The following is a 20,615-nucleotide window of genomic DNA, read 5'->3' on the forward strand; positions in this document are numbered from 1 at the left end:
CACGCCGGGGTGGGGGTCACGTGGCGGGGCGTGACGTCGCGGGGCGTGACGTCACGCGGAGGCCGGCGGTGTTGAGGTCGGACGCAGGCGCAGGCCGGGTCGAGCCCAGAGGAGCCGAACCCGGGCCGAGGGGAGCCGAGCCGGAACCGAACGGAACCGAGCCGGAACCGAGAGGACCCGAGCGGAGCCGAACCTGAACAGAGAGGAGCCGAACGGAGCCGAACCGGAACCGAGAGGAGCCGAACGGAGCCGAACCGGGGCCGAACCGGACCCGAGCGGAGCCGAACCCGACCCGAACGGACCCGAAGCGGAGCGGAGCCGCCGCCGCCGCCGCACGATGATGAACGCGGACCTGCGCAGGGAGCGCGCCGCCGCCACCTTCCAGCCCGAGCTGCTCACCCACATCCTGGACGGCGGCGCCGAGCGTACCCGGCGCCGCAAGGAGATCGGTGAGGGAGGCCCCGAGGGGCGCCGTGAGGAGGGGGTGGAGGCCTCGGGGCCGGGGGGGGGGGCATCGGGAGGGGCGGCTGAGGGGAAGGGGGGAGGCGGCTGCGGGGCGAGGGGGCCTGGGGGGGGTGGGGAGGGAGGCCCTGGGGGGGGGAGAGGGAGGCCCTGAGGGGGCTTTGCGGGAGATGAGGGGCTCCAGGGAGAGGGTCAGGCTGTGAGGAGACGGTGTGCAGGCAGGGGGGTGCCTGAGGGAAGGGATTCCCCTCTTGGGGTGCGGGGGGGGATTGGAGGCTGGGAAAAGGGCACCGTGCTCCTGTCCTCCCCCTTCTGCCGGGTGAGAGGCAGCTTCCCGGGGGCATTTGTTTGGGGCCCTCTCCCCTCCTTTTTGTCCTTCTGGTATGCTCTTGCCCAACGGTACAGAGTTGGCGTGTTTCTCACCAGTCACTGTTACGATATATGGGGTTACTGAAATGCTGCCATCTTTTCTTCCCCGGCCCGTGCTGGGGGTGGGACTGTCAGAGGCTGGTGTTGTGCAATGTCTGTGCCAAAGGGGACAGGGAAAGTCTGTAGCCTCTGGGTGCCTCAGTTTCCAGACAGCACAGGGGGACTAATAGCTGTGTCCTCCTCCAAGAACTTGTGCGGCGAGCAGATGTTCGTGAGGCAGTCTGATCCTACAGTAACAGTGGCCATTTGAGGAGTTGAAATAGTTATTGAGTGGCCTGCAGTTCTTACATCAGTGAGTTAATTTCCTGCCAAGTCCAGAATGTGTCTAATTTGAAATGTGTTTATGTGGAGTAACGAGAAAGTGCCCGGTTGTAAGAGCCCTTCTATCCAAGACACTCAAGAGCTTTGTGACTCCTTTCCGATTTCATTAACTTTTAATGTTGTGTTTTAATTTTTTGGTTTCTGCAACCTGAGGTACAGCAGAGGAAAAAAGCTGAATCATTTCATGCACAATTTACTGTGGCCTGTGAAAACTGAGTTTGTTTTCCTCTTCTGTTCTGTCCCCAGAGGCCTTAGTTATTAATGACCCTGACTTCCAGCACGAGGATTTGAACTTCCTCTCCCGCAGCCAGCGCTATGAGCAAGCCATCAGGAAGAGCTCTCTGATGGTTATGAAGTTAAGAGAATATGGCATTGCAGATCCGGAGGAGATCTACTGGTTTAAAAGGTACCTAGCTGTAGAGTTTGCTTCTTATATTCGCTCTTATCATCACCGAGGTCATTAGAGCTGCACCTTTATGTTAGCTGTTCAAAGAAAACTAAAGACGTGCAGCAAAGCCCGTTGAAGCCTTGGCTTCAAGGCTTCGGTGAATTTCACATGAAGACCAGTTGTCCTGAATGTTGTGTTTTCTTAGGTTTTTGGCTAGAAATACAACACTGATAGTTACAGCCCTTCTATCACGTGTGGTGCAGCAGGTTAAAAACGGGGCTTGTGGTCTGACTCGCCAAAATGCGTAAAGAATATACTGAAATATTTAACGGTGAGCAGATCTGATGAGGCAGGATCTTCAAATGAGGTCTCTTAAAGCTGATTGTTCCGGTTTGTGTTGAGACCTAACAAAGTTACGTTACAGGCATACTTGAAAATGTTCCAAGATGGCTTATAAGTTCTTGTTTATATTTCTTCAGTCCCATATCTCTTCAGGCTCCCTGGTGCTATAGTAGTTCCCTTTGACCTAGATGCTTTTTATTGTATCTGACCTTTAGTTTATCTGATAGTATTACCCCTGGGTAAAGTTAATAAAAATAAAACCGTCTTTACAACTGAATTTCATTGCTTCCAGCTTGCAGGAGTTTCTGACTTTGTATTTCTCCCTTAATTCTATTAAGCTTGCTCTGATATAATCAAATAAACTGATTAACAGCTCTAGAACTCTGCAAATAAGACCATGAATGTATCCTCTGGCACATTAAATAGGCATTGCACATTATTTAATGTACCGGTGGAATCACAAGCCTTCTGATGGGATTTGTAGAAGAGCTGCTACTGGCCTCATGGTGTGAATATTGGAACTAATTAATTGAGAGCACCTTGTCTGCTGTGGGCTTAATTTCAAAGAAGCTGGTCTGCACCGACCAACGTCATGAAAGTTCCTGTGGAGAACTTTGTCAAAGTTCTTTTGAAAGGTGGTGTCGTTGGACAGTGATAACCAGAAAGTTCACTGACTGCATGAGATTGCAGGTACTGGATGGCAGAAGTTAATCGTTAATTTTTTCCTACACAAGCGTTTTCCTACTGGAGGCAATAGGGGAGTTTCTTCAGTTACTACAGTGGAGAAAATTCAGAGAGGTATATCCAGTATACCAGCTGGCAAATTTCCATGAAGTTTGCAATGTAAATACCGTCTTTTAAGAAAGACGTCTAGCCTTAGCATTTAGCTAACAGTATTTTATAAATGAGGCCACTTCTGAAGTAATCAAACGATAGATTCTAGTTTATTTCCAAAAACGCATTTTAGAGTCAGCAGCTCTTAACTTTGACTGGATAAAAACGCCAATATTTCCTGTAGGTTCCAAATAATTATTCATATCTTTTGTGATTGAATAGTTAGGTGAGACTAGTCAAGTTCACAATCCAAAAATCAACGGAAAAAATGGAGAAGGCTTACTTATTTTCAGAGTCAACTCCAATTGCAGGTATTCAGGATCTCCAAATATAATTGCAGCTACTGTAGACTATTTTCCAATGTCTTCTGTGTTAACAGCATGTAGAAGAATGAAGAGCAGTACACACACTTCTTACTAATAAGTGAAGTTTGTTTGCTGTAAGAACTGTATCAGAACATACTGTTAGAATTCTTGATTTAAATTTATTATGTCTAGTGTTTGCAAGGGAGGGTATTGGCTTAGTGATTCTTAATATATGGAAGAGAAAGTACTTTTCATCCCTCGATTTCATATGCATTTTAAAATCTGTTCCCATTTTCTCACCTGCTGGGTGACAAACTATGATTTTTACACCTTGTCAATCCCACCCAAATATCCAAGTGTGTTAATCAGTGCTAACGAGAAGGGACTTTGTGGAAAAGCTCATGTGGAGAAACTCTTTGGGTTTATTCAGTTTTCCACATGGGAAAACTGAATGGCTATGGTGTTGTGACATGCTTTAATGAAGTTTATGAAATAGATTGACGTCCTTGATTCCATTGTCAAGTTGAATATATCAGATTTCTACATATGGCAGCTTAACATATTTTGCAATAAACCCTATCACCTTGTGACTGTCCCCAGAGAGCAGGGACCTGTTTGTTTATATAGGCAGTGGCTGTTAGTGAGCCTTTTGGGGTGTTCTCAGATACTTTTCCTGTAGCTTTTGTGTGTTGTTGGAAGCTCGTTCAGTAACTCTGTATCATGAAATGACCGAAATCATAGCTTGATTGATGAGAAACGCTTTCATCAGGTGACCTGAAAGCGTGCTTAAATAGTTGTTGCTGCTGAGATATGTTGAACTAAATGTGCCTCCTTCCTGTTCCACAAGGGCTTTGTTAGGCTCCAAAACATGAGATCTAGTAAATATATACAGAAGCCATTTTAATTGTTTTAATGCAAGTCAGCATGAAAAACGGGATATTGTTCTGACATCCACAATGCTGCACAGCTCTTTGAAGAGAGCAATCTGATGAATCCTAATTCACCTTCAAATTTCAATAGCCTTCATTGAGGAAAAAGGGATTAAGTGGAGAAGAGAAAAGCAGTTGGGAGAAACTGGGGCACAGAGAAAAGGTCTGAGAGCTGCAAGTCAACAGATGATTCCTGTATTCATAAGCAGCGCGTGAATGTGCGCTTCCCTTGTGAGAATGTCTCTGCCTCTCGTTTTGGTGTCCAGGTCAGGACCTGGAGTAGCATTTAGTGTATCAAACCAGAAAAATTGTAATAGGGGCCCTACTAGACACTGCTAAATTAATTTAGAGTGGATGAAGCTGACTTGTTTTTTTTGATACAGCTAGAAAAGGGATTGGTAACTACGCGGTTGTTACCTCTGAAGCCCAGTCAGCACAGGTCAGGCATACCCCCGGCTTCTTGCCCGCTGAGAAGGTTCTTGACATTCTTTCTTGAGAGTTACCTCAAAAAATGCAAAAGCGAGGACGTTTTGCTTGCAGATTTTGCTTTAAAGTAAATGACCCTTTTCTGTAACCCAGTTCTGCAGGCTGAGAATGTCTTTGCAATTGTTCATTTAGCTTTGGAGTCTCAGGAAAACACTTAGCTTTAGTACTTAGCTTTTTAGTACCTTATTGTACTCTGTCCGTGGATCACAGAGTCATAGAATGGTTTGGGTTGGGAGGGACCTTAAAGATCACCTAATTCCAACCTCCCACCAGACCAGCTTGCCCAAAGCCCCATCCAGCCTGGCCTTGAACACTTCCAAGCATGGACTATCCACAGCTTCTCTGGGCAGCTCGTTCCAGTGCCTCACCACCCTCTGAGTAAAGATTTTTTTTCCTTATATCTAACGTAAACCTACCCTCTTTTAGTTTTAAGCCATTCCCCCTTGTCCTATCCCCACACCCCCTGACAAAGAGTTCCTCCCCAGCTCTCCTGTAGCCCCCTTTAGGTACTGGTAGGACACGATAAGGTTGATATTTGTGCAATCAGACAAATCTGTTAAATCCGAGTACCTTTTACTGTGTAGGTGTAAAAGGAAAAACCCACTTAAGAAACCACAACAGTGCTGTGAAATATTCTGTCTCCCTATTTGTATAGCATTTGAAAGCCCTTGTTCAAAAAAATAACTTCTGCTTTGCAGGTAGATGTGCTGCTGCTGTAGGCAACATAATATTTTCCGCTAAGGGAAGCGACTGCCTTGATCCCAAGAACTCTAGGCACTGTGCTTTCATCCACACCAGCTGAAAGCACATGAGTAGCAAGTATGAGATTACTTGATGATGCGAGTTTTGCTCCTGGCTCATTTGGTCTTGTTCAACAGCACAATTTCTAAGTGAACATGAGTGTCTTCAACATGCAGTGCAGTGGTCCTGAAGAAGCATCGTCCTGCTCTCTCCCCCTAGGGCTGATTTGTACAGTTCGTGTAGGGATCTGTTTTGAACTATGAATGATTTATTCTCTGCTCCCAGGCATTCATTCCAAGCACAGTGTAAAATGCCAGCCACAAACGCTGTTGTAATTTGAAAAACTGGATGCATAATACCTGCTACTCAGTGCAGGTCTGCACCGGCAACAAACTTCAGTCTGCTTCCTGGGCAGGTGTTAATACCCCACGATGGAAGGAGGCACTTCCCTTGCAGATACCTTGAGCAGGTGGAAGAGATCTTGTGTGTAGGTATTCATGTAGAGCACACGTGTTTCTCTTCTGTCTTTGAGTCTGGATGGGATAAGCATCCGTGTGCAGTAGATGGAAGATGAAAGAACTTCAGACTGCAGAACATTGAAGGGAAGATGCTGTCACTACATAGCTTTTACACAGCGAAACTTTACAGCATGTTCGTCCCAGAGTTTTTCACTGGGAACGGAATTTGCCTGCCATTGTGGCTACAAATCATGAAATAATTTGTTTTGATGAAGCCTGTGTAAAATGTTTGATTTTTCCTTACATTCCACTACTAACCTCTAACAGTTTTAATGGAAGGTGAGTTCAACATCTCACAGCTGATGGAAGCAGATACAGGTAAAACAGAGCTCTTCAGAAAAGCACTTGGTCACCTAAGAAGCCGTTTCCTTTGCAATACGTAGTGCTTCTAAGAAATAACGGCCTGGTTCTAGGCCACTAGCAGTAGTGGGATTTATTCCCACCAAGCATGAGGGATGGGGGAAAAAATCGTTTGGTTTTCCTGTCCTCTATTTTAAGTTCCCAGTGCATCTTTGTAGCTTAGTTCTTTTTTTCTAGCTACATAACAACAGCAGAAATCATAGCATGAAGAAAATGCCTGAAATAAATGTTTCCCGTTAGCATTGCTTCTGATGCCTCCATGTTTGGAGGCTGTTTGTGGGACGAAGAAAAGTCGAAATAACAAACATTATCTTATGCTACAGTTGGAGAAAAGCCTTTCAGGATCTCGTTCTCAGTGAGACTGAGATCCAGATCCCTCTATTTCTCTCCTGTAGAACATGCTTGGGCAGTTTTCCTGAACCTTTTGGTCTACACTTCAGCATGTTTCAAAAAACCATAGAGAGCCAAGCGACTGATGCTCAGAAGAAGAAATGGCTGCCCCTGGTCCGTGGAGTCAAGATAGTTGGCACCTACGCCCAAACCGAAATGGGACATGGTTAGTTCCCTTCAGGGATCACTGGGTAACCTCTTTTCTGTAACTCCAGTTTATAAACTGATGATGTTCCCTGTGTAAATCTGAAAGGGGAAAGGTAAAGTAACTTGGTTAACCATTGATGTCACCAGCTTGATAGCTAGAGAGCTGTTCTGTCTCTCATCTTAACACACAGGGTTAGTTTTGGTCTTTTCCAGAATGCACCTCTTAGCTGATTGCTGACTTCAGCTGTTCACTGATATCTGTTTGCCTTTGATTTAAGATGAGGAGGTTGTTATAAGCCCTGGGAGTCTGAATTTCAGTTGAACTAGTTGGAACATGTCAGTCAACAGTACTGCGGATTTTATTTTTGCCTGGATTGAGGCATGTGTTGCAGAGTTCTTAGTGCATGATCAGCCTGCATAAACACATCAGGCCTACACCTTCAGTTGCAGTGTAACACGATGAGATTTGCATTTTGTGCCCTTGAAAGTAAGGTGTGCTTTGCCCCAAGCACTGTCCTTCCAGGTGCTACTCCACTGCAGCTGTGTATCTTCATGGAAAGATCTCGGTTCCGAAGAAGAAAAACATCTTATTCCTACTATTGAGGAAAGCTACCTTCAGTTATTCAAATGGAAGAATGCTTAATGAATAAGAACACACAATTTTAGCCCAGAACCTGGAATTACAGACATTAAATACCAGCAAGAATAGTTTAACAGACCAAAGATGTCAGTACTTGTGCTGGCATCTGAACCTGGAAAGCATGATGTGTACAAGCCTGGACAACTGCTCAAGTTGGATGGTAATAATCAAGTTGGATGCCTGCTTGGTAGGTTACGTTACTTGTGCTAGCTGAAATCTTCATAGAACACGCAACGGAGGAAATCCCATCGTCTGTTCTGCTTCAGAGAGATGGAGCTAGTGAACTGAACTCAGCATGGGAAGTGGAGTCAAACGGCTGACAAAAATGCTTGCTAACCATGTTTGCTTTTTCCCACCGCCTTCTTTAAATCAGGCGCACGTCCGCACCAAAGTGATTTGGTTTACTTGCTGTTTCACGTTAGATCATTGCACTTTCTTGCCTGGTGATGGTTTGGTTTGCTTGCAGCTCTCATGTTTAGTGGTAAAATGTCTATTTTGACACTTAATAGAATTAATGCGATGATGATATAGAAAAGTGAGTATACTTGCTGTGCCGAATAATGAAAATACAATGGTTTGGCGTTCTTGCTGTGAATGCTGGACATCTGTTCCATCAGTAAAGCTTCTGTTATAATTGTCACTGAGCTCTGCTTAATTTAAGCCTGATGTTTAGAAACTGGTGATGGGGGAAAGAGCCCTCTGAATTGAATCCCAGCCTGGATGGGTAGTTAGTCAAATTTTAACCTAGGGAGAGCTTTCTGATAATCTATAGTGGTTTTAACCTATTTCATAGTGAATGATTAAAAAGCAAAACAGAAAAAGCCATAAAACACTGGGCTGAAAGGGAAACACAAAGGAGAAATGAAAATATGGTATTGTTTCTACCTGGCTTATAGCTATGGCTAGTAAATAAGGACTTTTTTTCTCAGTCTTTGACTATCAGCTGTATGTATCTCACCAGCACTGAACTCACTTGAAATCTGATGTTCCTGATTAAAATAACCACTAGTCTTCAGTTGATCCTGGTCGCTCTTCAGTCAAAAAGCTTATAAAACATTGCTGCTGGGATCATTAGCTGGCTGATATTTTTCAGGTACCTACAAATAAACCAAAAAACTACACTCGTTAGAGGGCCACTTATCTTAATGTATGCCTAGAGGTAACATGAGTGTGTTGGTCCCACTCCGTGTGCCAGCTGAATATGAGCTGAGCTCCAACAAGTGTTCTTATTTAAAAAATCCTATTAAAAACAAGCTACCACTTGGCACATTCATGTTCTAGTCTTTGTGCAGAAGTACTGATCAACAATCCATAGCATAGGGTTTGCATTCCCTATTATGCAGTGTTGTCAGCCTTGCACAGTAGGGATTAATGCTGTTTGATTTTTCCCTTATTTTTGGAAGTTAGTAAGTAATACTTGCAAAAATAATCTCTGTATATTTTGAGAAACTCCTCAAGTAAATGGAATAATACTGAGACTGGAGAACACTGCAGTAGAACAGTTCATTGTAGCTTGGAGGAGATAAAAAAAAAAAAAGTACAGCGCTCTTAAGTACTCAAAGCAATTAATACTTAAAAATGTAATGAAGCATTTAGCTTTTCATATCCAAATTCTTAATAGACCACTTAACAACCTAACAGTGGTGTTTGATAGAACTTGGAGGAAGGTTAGTTCTAGTGAAACGTTTAGGTGGAGAGATTTTGTACTGGTGATTGCCACGTTGAGAAATGTTGGCTTTCTTGCCATGTTGTTTATGTTCACAACTTTGACACATGCAGAGCACTTTCCTTTTAAGAGAGCCTTTAAAAATAGCAAGAGTTGAAGGGAGGTGATAGCAGGAATTTTAGGAGTATGTAGTATATACATGTCTAATCTTTAACTAATAGTAGTAATAATAATACTACTAATAAAAAGGAATTAGTGCAGACTTATTTTTTAAAGAATATTCCAGTGAAAACCTAGCTCATTCAGCTGGATGAACTGGGACTTCTGCCACTTTCTGCTCTCCAACCATGAAAAAAGTGTGGACTTTGTTCATACAGACGAAGGCTCGCTACATCCAACCAGACCACATCTTCAACAAACTGCCATTCTTTTAACTCAGTGGGCTCTGGTTTCCAAACCCTAGCGAGGATCTTGTCTTCGTTTTTCAGTTTGGGTTAATCATTTTGTCCATCGTCAATTATTTATCATCAAAAATAGGGGAATATTGCAAATGCGTTTTATATAGGATTAGAAAGAAATTAATTGCAGCATGCTTATTTCAGAGTAAGCATGTTTTTTTGTTATTCAGATCTGAGGAAAGGAGAGTGCTCTGGCTTTCTAAAATACACCTGCTGAATTCTGATTTACACATGAATCTTTTTTTTTTTCTTTTTGTCTCTTCCTGAATCTCCACCATGAATCCTCTCGCTTGCTTCCCTCCCATAACATTGCCTTCACACTCCCATCCCATGGCACCTCTTCACAGCTTTGTTCATCGAGGACGGCCTGAGCCTCTGGATCTTCATCTGGGCATGTTCCTCCCCACCCTTCTCACCCAGGCAACCCCAGAGCAGCAGGATCGCTTCTTCATGCCTGCCTGGAACCTGGAGATCATTGGCACCTATGCCCAGACTGAAATGGGCCATGGTACAGTACATTCACTAAATGCTATTTCTAAGAATGGTTTTGTGTGCAGAGGATTCCCCTGCCTGGGAAAAAGGGTGTGTGTTTATCCCATGGTCTGTAAGTACGTGTTTATGGCTTTAGGGAAAAGTGGACTGCTTTGGAAACTTTTAATAGATCATAACACCACATGCTTTCTGACCTTTTTTCCCTGATGGTGGAAGAGTTTGGATTTTTGTGCAGACGCATACTGAGTGCTCCTCTTGTGCCATTCAAATTACTATAGATGATTTAAAACACCTCGTGCATACAGCTGTGGTGTTGTCAATTTGATGCATCATTTCTACACTTACCGTTCTTTCCAGTGTGATTTCTGCTTTACTGTAACGCTCACTGTGAAGACAAAAGGACAGAGCTTTAAGATCCTGAAAGAGATGCCAAAAAAGTAAGAACTGCTTGTCACCTTGGGACTGACCTTGGATCAGAGAACATGTGGATGACTTGGTTTCAATGTTCATGTTTTGTGGGAAGCGTTTTTCCTGGTTCCTTAGCTCACTCCCATATGTTCTTATTAATTGGACCATGAAATCATTTTTTAGAGTATCTGTATTAAGTAGACTTTGATCTCTGTTGCTGTTCTTTGCTTTCGAGCTTTGAAATGGATTGTGATAACTCCAGCAGTATTGTGATTGCAACACTTAATCCAAGTTTTAAAGGGAGGATATTGTGCCTCGGGAAACTCTAATTTGATATCTGAGAGTTGCAGATAAGAAGTATTTTCTAAAAATGATCAGGATTCACCTTTGTGCTGAATGAAATACGGAGACTGTAAGAAGCATAAAATAACTGCAAGTCTGTGGAGTCTCTTGCATCTAGTGAGGTCTGAAGACCCTTTGCCAGCAAAGTAAGAGTTAAGTTGCCCATGGAAATCTACCGCTAAGCTCCATGCTTTGGAAACATGTGGATGCACCGAGGTGATGTCTTTTCATGTTGAAACTCCTATGTAGAGTCGTTGGCTCCATCTTCTCTGTCCATCTAGACTATCGTGAGTGTTTGCAGCTTGGCTAGTTTAAACACGTAGGCATAGTGTTTTTTCACTAATGCAGAGACACTGCCATTGCTGAGACAGGTTTGCATGAATCGTGTAGGGTTCAAGGCAGAAGACAGACTGTACCTGCAGTTGTAACCTTTGTTATTTTGCAGCCTCTTCATCTACCTGTATAGGTAACCTAGCATATGCACGCCATTACTTATTGTTTTGGAGCAATGATCGATCTCATTTGGGAGAATTTGCTCCGTCAGGTGGGGAGATCCTAGGCCTGATGAGGAAATAAAGACATTACAGGTACTATTTATTCCATCTTTTGGCGGCAAAATGCACAATTCTGTTTTGCGCTTATTCAGCAGTTTTAGCGAAAGCCAGGTGAGCATGGTTTGGTGGATCCCTTTATTGACAAAGGGCTTCTGGTATGTAATAGGAAAAAGGTGTCAGATTGGAGGTGCTTGGAAGGTAGTATTGGACCACAGAAACAATGAGTTTGCAGAGAATTGGCTCTAGGTCCCAGAATACAGCCTGAGTCTCACTTGTTCTTTATAAAGGATTAAATATCTACTAATTATAGCCTAAAAGCAAATTTAAAATTTGTGCATTACTACTGGAGTTCAACTTTCCATTGTCCAATTCAGTCCTTGTCTGTATTTTGTGACTGACTTTCTGCCAACACGATGTGTTTGCTTGTTTTCAGGAACTCATCTCCGAGGGCTAGAAACCACAGCTACTTATGACCCCGCTACCCAGGAATTCATCCTCAACAGCCCCACTGTGACCTCTATTAAGTGGTGGCCGGGTGGACGTAAGTGTATCTATATAAATCTGGAAGATACATATGAAAAACTCAAGGAGGTGATGTCATGTGTCTTATATCTACAGAAGGATGACTGAAGCTTGGTCCAGAGAGTCAGAGTTGCATTTTGAACAAGTAAAAGACCTGTCAGAGCTTACCTAAACTTCTGATTATCTGTGTGCTCTGGATTATTTCCCTGAATCATTCGTACTGTGTGGATTTGGTGTAATTTATTATCTGTTTTGTCAAAATCTTTATTGAAGCATCTGAGGCAGCCTGTAGGTAGACGGAACTTCTTTTGGCTTTCCTGTCAGGTTTGCCAAGGACTCGGTGTTGTATAGCCAAGAGAATAATAACGTGCAGCTTTCATTGACCTAGACAGCCTTGTTTGTCTAGCTGCAAAATCTGGATATTAATCAGTGTTGCAAATCTATTTTTCTAACATGGTGGGGTTAACGTATTTTGGATCCTGCTTCAAGGAAAGACGTGTGTGTTACTAATATGTGTGCTGCTTTTTTTTTTTTCTGACTCCCACTCCTTCTGCAGTTGGAAAGACCTCGAACCATGCCATTGTTCTGGCTCAGCTCTACACTCAGGGCCAGTGCAAAGGACTGCATGCCTTCATCGTTCCCATACGGCAGCTGGGCACCCATGAACCTCTGCCAGGTAAAAATTTGTGTTGGGAGTTTAGTGTTCATGGAAAACTTCAGATCTGTTTCTCTTCAGCTATATACAGCTGCATGTGTCTTGTTAATGAACGTAGCGTATTTCACTAGCTGACTTCAGTGTGTAGATTGTAGGTCACAGGACTTAAAACTTCATGAGTCTTACTTAAAACTGAGCTACCACTAAATCAGCTTTCACGTCATGTTTTCAATGTGAAGATTAGTTGGGAGTTTGATTCTGTCCAGCTAGGCATTCTGTGAGGCAGCACGTGCTGCTTCTGAAAGGGAAAAATACCTTTCATCATCCTCTAGCCAGAAGGGAGGTGAAGAATCCTTAGAGAAAACTCCCCCAGTCAGCATATAGTAGGATTTCATGTAAACTACGAAGGCCACATGTTTTGGTGCTTTTTAATCCAATAAAGAAACTAAGGTTCTAGTTTGCTGTTACTCCTAGCAGCATCAGGACTTTCTAGAAAACTAAAGAATGCCTTTCTTGGAGAAGGCTTAAACCTGTTGTGTAGTGTTCCTGTTTCTTAATGCAAATGGCTCTGTCTGTGGCAGGTATTACAGTGGGTGACATCGGGCCGAAATTTGGTTATGATGAAATGGATAATGGCTACTTGAAGATGGACAACTTCAGAATTCCTCGGGAAAACATGCTGATGAAATATGCCCAGGTAAAGCGATGAGTTTCAGCATATGCCTTTAAAAATGGTCATTTCAAATGCTCTTGTGTGGTTGAATAGTGCCGTAAACCTTACATATTATTTCCTTTTTCTTTAGCTGGGTTGAATCCATCCCCAACTTGTAGCTCTTGATCGCAAATGGGAACCTTCTTTTTCACTTTCTGCTGACTTTTCCTGATCTAGAACCAGAAAGCTCCTCCTTTGGGAGCCTCTCATGTTTAACCCTGGACTGTTCTGAATGATGATGGTTGAGCAGTACATGTAGTAATTGATGTTTTATCCATTATCTGCATTCCCTGCTTGTGTTGTGTGATAGCATCGCTACCAGGGAAGATTTCTTGACTTCATGAGCTGTCCTCGCTTACTGATGGTCTTTTATTCCAAATACGAATGGGGAGTTGGCTACGGTGTGGTTCTCTTCTGTAGAATAGCCCTATTCTGTTTGTCTTCAGCTTGAGTCCACTGTGGTTTAGTTTAACAGCTGTCCGTTATCCCAAATTGCTCCGTGAAATGTGCAGGTTGTCCTATTAACTGTATGGGAAGGGAGGACCTGTAATGACTGTTCAGGGGCTGGTTCAGAAGGTTTCACCTCTAGCTGCTGCCCAAAGGCTGTAAGTAAAGAACAGAAAAGTCACCCACCCAGCTGGCAAGGTCTCTATACTATTCTGGTCTTTCTTGGAGAAGCTTCTCATCCAAATACCAACAAGATTGTAGGTTGCTTTTAAGTACTACGTGATGAGTGTAGAGCATGAGATGTGAATATGTAAAAAGGGAAGATACTTTAAAAATCAACAGGCTGTTGTGTTTATTTTTTTGTAGGTTGAACCAGATGGCACCTATGTGAAACCACTCAGTGACAAGCTAACCTATGGGACCATGGTGTTCATCCGATCTCTCATTGTAGGAGATTCTGCTCGCTCTCTGTCCCGGGCTTGTACCATTGCCATCCGCTACAGCGCAGTGAGACACCAGTCCGAGCTAAAGCCAGGGTGAGTGCACTGAAAGAAAAGAGCAGCTGAAGTGCTGAGGGGAAGTTCCTAAACTGGAGGGAGGAGGGAACGTGGTTGATGTTACTTGCTTTGGCACTTGATAGAGTTTTATAACAGTTTAATGTTGGAAAATGAGTAGTCTTCCATTCTTGACTGCCAGACTGCCCTCCCCTTGCCAGAGACTGTTGTATGGTCTTACATATTCTGGCTTGATACGGATGTGGATTTTGCTATCCAAGTGGTGAAGCTACTTAGAGTTGAATAGGACTTCTGTAGCAGCTCGCCAGCCACAGGCATACTGACTCTCAGGTGTTTTGCTCTAGGGAACCAGAACCCCAGATCTTGGATTATCAGACCCAACAGTACAAACTCTTCCCTCTCCTGGCAACAGCATATGCTTTTCATTTCGTGGGAGCCTACATAAAAGACACCTATCGGCGCATTAGTGGAGACATCAATGAAGGGGATCTGAGTGAGCTGCCAGAGGTACTGTATCCTTTAGAAATCAGAGGGGGTTTCTGTTTTTATGCAAGAATTGCTTATAGCATGGGAGCAAAGTCACAAGCCTTTTTGTGGTTTTGACTCTTGAGATGTCTTGTACTTTAGATCCAGTGATCCCAAGTCCAGTATGTGCTTGTGACCCTTACTTCTTTGTTTGCACTATTTAGCAGTGCTTCACAAAAAAAAAATAGGGAGTGATGCAAAGAAAGAAAGCTAATGCGTATATTTAGGGGAAAAAAAAAGTCTTTTCAGGAATGATGGCACATCACTTCACAGTGAAGTTGAGACTGGTCTTATACCTGTGCTGTACCTTCTAGATTATTCTTAATCTTGAAGTGACTAGAGTAGAACTGATGTGTTGATCAAAGGCCTCAGTACTATATTGAGGGATTAGGGTTGCAAAGTGTTAGTTTTCAACTAGGGATTCTGTTTGAGAACCTAATGTGACAAAATAAATACGTAAATTGAAAACAGTTTTCTGCGTTCTGTGTAGAAACAGAAAAAAATGAGGTACTCAGAATAAGTCGTTACATGTACAGAGGCTTTCACATAAGTAGTTTGTCCCAGGAAAGAGTCCTTACAAGAAAAACAAGACCTAGTGGTAAGTGGGAGGGTGGTGTTGATTTTTTTTTTTTTTTCTGGGAGTTGCAGTACTTGGTAGGTACATGCAAACTTAGAATGGAATATAAAGAAACTAACTTGCTTTGCTTTTGTCCATCAGCTCCATGCGCTGACAGCAGGACTGAAGGCTTTCACTTCCTGGACTGCCAATGCTGGTATTGAGGAGTGTCGAATGGCCTGTGGTGGGCATGGCTATTCTCGTTGCAGTGGCATTCCTGACATCTACGTCACATTCACCCCATCCTGCACCTATGAGGGAGAAAACACAGTCATGATGCTGCAGACAGCCAGGTATGTTAGCTTCCATCCAGTGACTTTCTTGCCTTGGCATTGTGATCTTTGTGCCTGAAGCGAAGAGCAGAGAAGTATCCTGTGTTACCATGGAACTCTGTTTTTGACAAATGCGTATGCCTGCAACTGTTCTTTGCTAGACTGACGGACCCTAGGTAAAAGGACTTCTCTGCATTCAAACTAAGGAGTGAGAGTTGCTATTTGTTGTCCTTATTTTCAGATTCCTTGTAAAAAGCTACAACCAAGTTACTGCTGGTCAGCGGGTTTCTGGCATGGTGTCCTACCTTAACGATCTCTCCAGGCAACGCATTCAGCCACAGCACGTGGCTGCAAGGACCGTGAGTGTGCGCATTAATGATCCAGTCAGCTTGGTAGAGGCCTACAAAGCACGGGCTGCCCGGTGAGTTCATGCTTGTTAGGCTGAGCCAGGCACTAATAAAATCGGGTGTGTTGGGAGATGGTAGTGTTGTACTGCCGTGCTAACGTGAGATTCTCAAGGTGTGGTTGGCAAAGCTTTGCTCTGCATGTCGCTTGCAAGAAGTAATGCACTTTACTAGCTTGGAATGGTGTTAAGTGCTCTGAGGTTACAAGAGGCTACATACAGGCAAACAATCCTGATTCTAAAGCCCATTGCGAGGAAGGTGTAAGAGTGTAACAGAGAACCTACATGAGAGGAGGCATTCAGGCACCCCCTCTGTGTTGTCAAATGTCTTTTTATCCCCATGTAGCTGCGTTCTAGTTGCAGCAGTGATAATAGGGGGTTTAGGGTGACAGCTGCTTGCTCCAGGCAATGTATTCAGGTGCCACACGCCACCTCTGAGTTCTGATGTGTTAGACTTAAATTTATATGAATTCAGTGTGTGTAATCTTGTTAATGTGTTATTGTATAACCTGTTTTTCTTTTTATGAAATAGGCTTGTAGAAGCTGCGGCAAAGAACTTGCAAGCTGAACTGAACCACAGAAAGAGCAAGGAGGATGCCTGGAACAGAACTTCTGTTGACCTCGTGCGAGCATCTGAGGTCAGTGACGTACCTGATAAAGAGGGGTGCTATAGCAGCTGCTAATCCCTTTGTGAATCTGATCCATCTTCCTTTTGTATCTTGTAGGTACACTGTCACTATGTGATAGTGAAGCTTTTCACAGCAAAGCTGTCTGAGATCAGCAATGCAGCAGTCCGTGCTGTCATGACTGAGCTATGTCTCCTGTACGCGCTGTATGGGATCAGTAAGAACGCAGGGGATTTCATGCAGGTTGGTGTATTTCTCCACCACTATAAACCTGAGCCAGAGTTCTCGTTATGAGATGTTTTAAATGCAGAACTGCATGACTGCTTAGGCCTGAGGTTTTGACTGTTCACTTGCGTAAGTCAAGCAGTGTGATTCTGATGGAAGGCTCTTGTTATGTTTCCCTTGGGATCCACCAGAAGTAGAGTTGGATGAAAATGGTAGCATGGCATCTGTTTGGATTAATGTGCTCCAGTGGATAATGGTGATGAATATGTCTTAACGAGATGATAAAGGAGATGCAAGTGTAGGTTAGACATGCTTTGAGAGCTGTATGCATTTGTAAATTAGTGCACAAAATGGGGAGTGGTACTCCAGATGGTTGCCAGTTTGGTTACTTAGCACTTAGAGGCAGGGGGTGGGAATCCAGTGTCTTATGGAATACTGGATTTTTGGGTGAGGGAAGGCTGACCTGCATTAGATCATAGTGGAAGGGAAGGTTCTTGTGACTTACATACTCTTCTGATAATCGTTTGTGTTTTTTTTTTTTCCCAAGGCGGGTATTTTGACAGATGCCCAAATTACTCAAGTGAACCAGCGCGTGAAGGAGCTCTTGGCAATAATTCGTCCCAACGCAGTAGCATTGGTAGACTCCTTTGACTTTCACGACACTCACCTTGGATCTGTGCTTGGCCGGTATGATGGCAATGTCTACGAGAACATGTTTGAGTGGGCAAAGAAATCTCCACTGAACAAAACAGAGGTAAAGAAACCTTATTTCTTCCTCTTAGGTCATATGTGTGCAGAGAAATAACTCAATTCAGGGTTGTTAATTTTGATCCAGTCAGTGATCTCAGCAGGTAATTGATAAAGGGGGGGAGGGAGTTGAAGCCACTAGTGGTAGTGGAACAAAAGTAGCAACCTGCTTCTGCTCCTCTGCTTTCAGCACACTTTCCGTTGTAGTTAATCTCCCACACGTACCTTACACACGGTCTTGCAGGATACTTCTTACTTCCTCAGTTGGGGGAGGAAATTGTACTCTACCTAGAGAAACAACTGGATAATCTCATTGAAGCTAAAAGCAATTATCCCTTTATCTTAATTCTGTTTAATGATAGTAGCTGTGAAAGCCTACCTGTTTTCTATCAGATCTTCTAGTGCCTTCGGACAGTATTAGAGACTGTAAAAGGAAACTGCTCCCAGGTAGTTCTCTGAAAGTGTCAGGTGCTGCATATCTGCCCTAAGGCTGTAGCTGAGCTAATAAAAGAAACTGAGATGTGAAGAGTCAGCGTCCATCTTCCACCAGCCAAAACAGAACTGTAAATCCTGTCACAGTGGCCTTTACTGCCTTTATTTTATTTGGACAGACTGTACTCCTAACACAGGCTGGCAGAGATTGTGCAATTATAGTTAAATCCCACCAGAGCTTTCTTAATTTGTTTGTACTTCTGAAGTCAGTTGGTCTTAAGAGCTTCATTACAGTCCGCTTAGGAGATGTCTGCCAGCTTTCTTTTAGTTAAAATGCTAAAGAATTGTCTGTGTGGATATAAAATACCTTGCATTCTTTCCTTTCGTGCAAGAAAGGTAGTGGAGAAGCACTTGTTTGGTCTATTGTGCTCATTTTTTGTCTTACACTCAAATACAGGACTTAGTTGGCTGTTCTTGAGTCCTGAAAGTGCCTCTGATTCAGATTTTCTGCAACATGTAGAGAGCTAAAAGTGTTTCAAAATGCTGGCCTGATCTTGCTGTAACTAGTGTCTTGCCCTCTTCGCAGGTTCACGAGTCTTTCCACAAACATCTGAAGCCGATGCAAGCCAAGCTGTGAAGCCTGCTGGTTTTTAAAATGCACAATTTTCCTGCCCTGAAAACTGGATGTTTGTGTCCTTTCTTCAGGCACCTGAATCAAACCTTCCAAATCCTGGTAGCTGTAGGACAGTGAATAATTGTAGCCTTTATTTCCCCTTTTATAAATTGAGAAGGTGTTTGGGGAGAGTGCATAGGGATTGATGCCTGTTTTTAAAGTGCAATTATAATGGTAAAATTAACCTTTTAAAATCTGGGAAAGCTTTATGGATTCATACAAGAATTGCTTTTGTGAAGCTGCTAACTAGAGAGAAGTTCCTGTCAACTGGAAAGGTAGCAGGATTTTACTACTAAGTAGTTAACAGCCCTCAGGCAATAGCTTCAAATGAGCAGTTACGTCTTCCCCCTCCCCAAAAAGCATTGATGTTTTGATATATATATTTATAAGGTTAGCACCAACTCTCTCCTTGTTTAACAAATGTCTATGCTATCTAAAGCCTCCCACATAGTTCTCTGTGCAGAAAGTCTGCATGTAGCATTACTTCCCTGATGTAGCTGGGAAGTAAATACCCATCCTTGTCTGGAGCTCTGCTTCAGTCTTCTTTCCAGAAGACATCTTCATGTTTTCCAATACATCCTTGTTTCACTGCCCTGCAGAAACTCCCTTTACCTGTGTGCCATCTCTAACGCTGTCACCTTACTCTTTGTTAATAAGAAGTAAAAGGAGAAAACAGTGATGCTGCTCTGAGAACAAAACAAGTAGTAGTAACCAGCTAGATGCTGATAATAGACGTCCTGCCCGTCTTTTAACTGTTGATATTTTCATAGCACTATCTCAAAGCACTTTACAAATGTTAATTATGGTGATTTGATGTGAAAAACCACATGTAGTGGTGGAAACTGCAAATTTGACATGGAAGGATGAAGCCAGTATTCGAGGGCAGAAATCAGTTGGCCGAGGTCCTTGGATCTTCAGATTGTTCCGGGATGTTCTGGTTTTAAAAGCCATTCTTGAAGAAAACAATCCTAAGCGAAGTGTCCAGATTTTTTTTCCCCACCAATGCATTTCCAAGGAGCTTTCTCTGATTTTCTTAATTTTTTTATATTGACTTGCGACTTGCACAGTGCTGTTTGGATTAACAGATGATTTCGTTTTTAACAGAACCTCCTGATGTCTGTCCAATGAAATCAGTGCAACTACAACTAAACAAAATTACTGCTGTCTTTCAACACCAATAACTCTGTCCAGTGACAATAAAACCTTTCTTCAAGAGATGAGTAACTCTGAGATTAAAATGGTGAAAAGCTTCAGTATAAACCTGTAGTTCTGAGGCAGCATCTGAGAAGCTGCTTCTGACAGCTTTGGTATCTGTTGGAGTCTCTAATTTTGGATCACTTATCATGGAGGAGTGTTTCCTGATACTAACAATCATTAGACAGGATCTTTAGCTTCATACACAATAGCTCAAGAGAAAGAAAAGCTTAAATTTAAATGGCTTAAAAAAAAAAGGCAAACATGAAACATGCCTTTTGGCTTTCGAGTCAGGTTTTGAATGAAACCACTGCTGTTTAGGTTACCAAGTGAGGCAAATTGCTTTGCTTTCCATCTATTCAACAGAGCAGACTGCTGACCTGGGGAGGGATGATGGAGGAGCAGGGAAAGGTTAAAGATATGTTAATGAGAACAGTACTAGCTAACAGTATGTACAAATATAATAAATTACAAAAAATGTGTTTTCAGACAAAACTTCTTTGTTCTTTTTGCTCTCATGCGTCGTCTTCCATGAATCTCATTTAAAGTAACAAAGTAGAATGAAGTACTGAAAAGATGAGTTTTACAAAGAAATAATGTCTTGAACTTGCTGCTCTCAACCAGTTGCGTAAAGAAATGTAAGGCTTCATTTTTCCTGCCATGTTTAGAATTTCTGCAAGAATTCACCTTAAGTCTGTTGGATTTTCTCTTACCTGTAGTCTGACCTTTCTGGCTTTGCAGAGTTCTAAGGCAGCTAGCAGCCCGGCAGCTATTCCTGCCTCTGGTGCTGTGTGCACTACAGGGAAAAAAAAATCTGGCAGAGATCAAAACTCTCATGA

The 20,615-nt window shown here is 42.9% G+C and overlaps 1 protein-coding gene across 3 annotated transcripts; it reads left to right on the forward strand.

The window, feature by feature from the left end:
• The first annotated feature begins 1 nt into the window (after position 1).
• Positions 2 to 20,271, forward strand: ACOX1 (acyl-CoA oxidase 1). 3 transcript variants are annotated; one of them, XM_040530684.1, is made up of 14 exons: positions 2 to 449; positions 1,459 to 1,618; positions 9,764 to 9,924; positions 11,646 to 11,753; positions 12,291 to 12,410; positions 12,971 to 13,086; positions 13,915 to 14,084; positions 14,408 to 14,570; positions 15,307 to 15,497; positions 15,718 to 15,897; positions 16,412 to 16,517; positions 16,605 to 16,748; positions 17,278 to 17,484; positions 18,496 to 20,271. In XM_040530684.1, the coding sequence occupies exons 1-14, from the start codon at positions 338 to 340 to the stop codon at positions 18,544 to 18,546; spliced, it is 1,989 nt and encodes a 662-aa protein (XP_040386618.1). In that variant the 5' UTR covers positions 2 to 337; the 3' UTR covers positions 18,547 to 20,271. The 3 variants fall into 3 exon arrangements, with proteins under 3 accessions (XP_040386618.1, XP_040386617.1, XP_040386619.1); XM_040530683.1 differs by lacking the exon at positions 9,764 to 9,924 and adding an exon at positions 6,511 to 6,671 and having other exon boundaries at positions 44 to 449; XM_040530685.1 differs by lacking the exon at positions 2 to 449 and adding an exon at positions 6,511 to 6,671 and having other exon boundaries at positions 1,479 to 1,618.
• Positions 20,272 to 20,615: the final 344 nt, after the last annotated feature.

Source organism: Cygnus olor, chromosome 18, assembly GCF_009769625.2.
Source record: "Cygnus olor isolate bCygOlo1 chromosome 18, bCygOlo1.pri.v2, whole genome shotgun sequence".
In the NCBI taxonomy this organism is placed as follows: Eukaryota; Metazoa; Chordata; class Aves; order Anseriformes; family Anatidae; genus Cygnus; species Cygnus olor.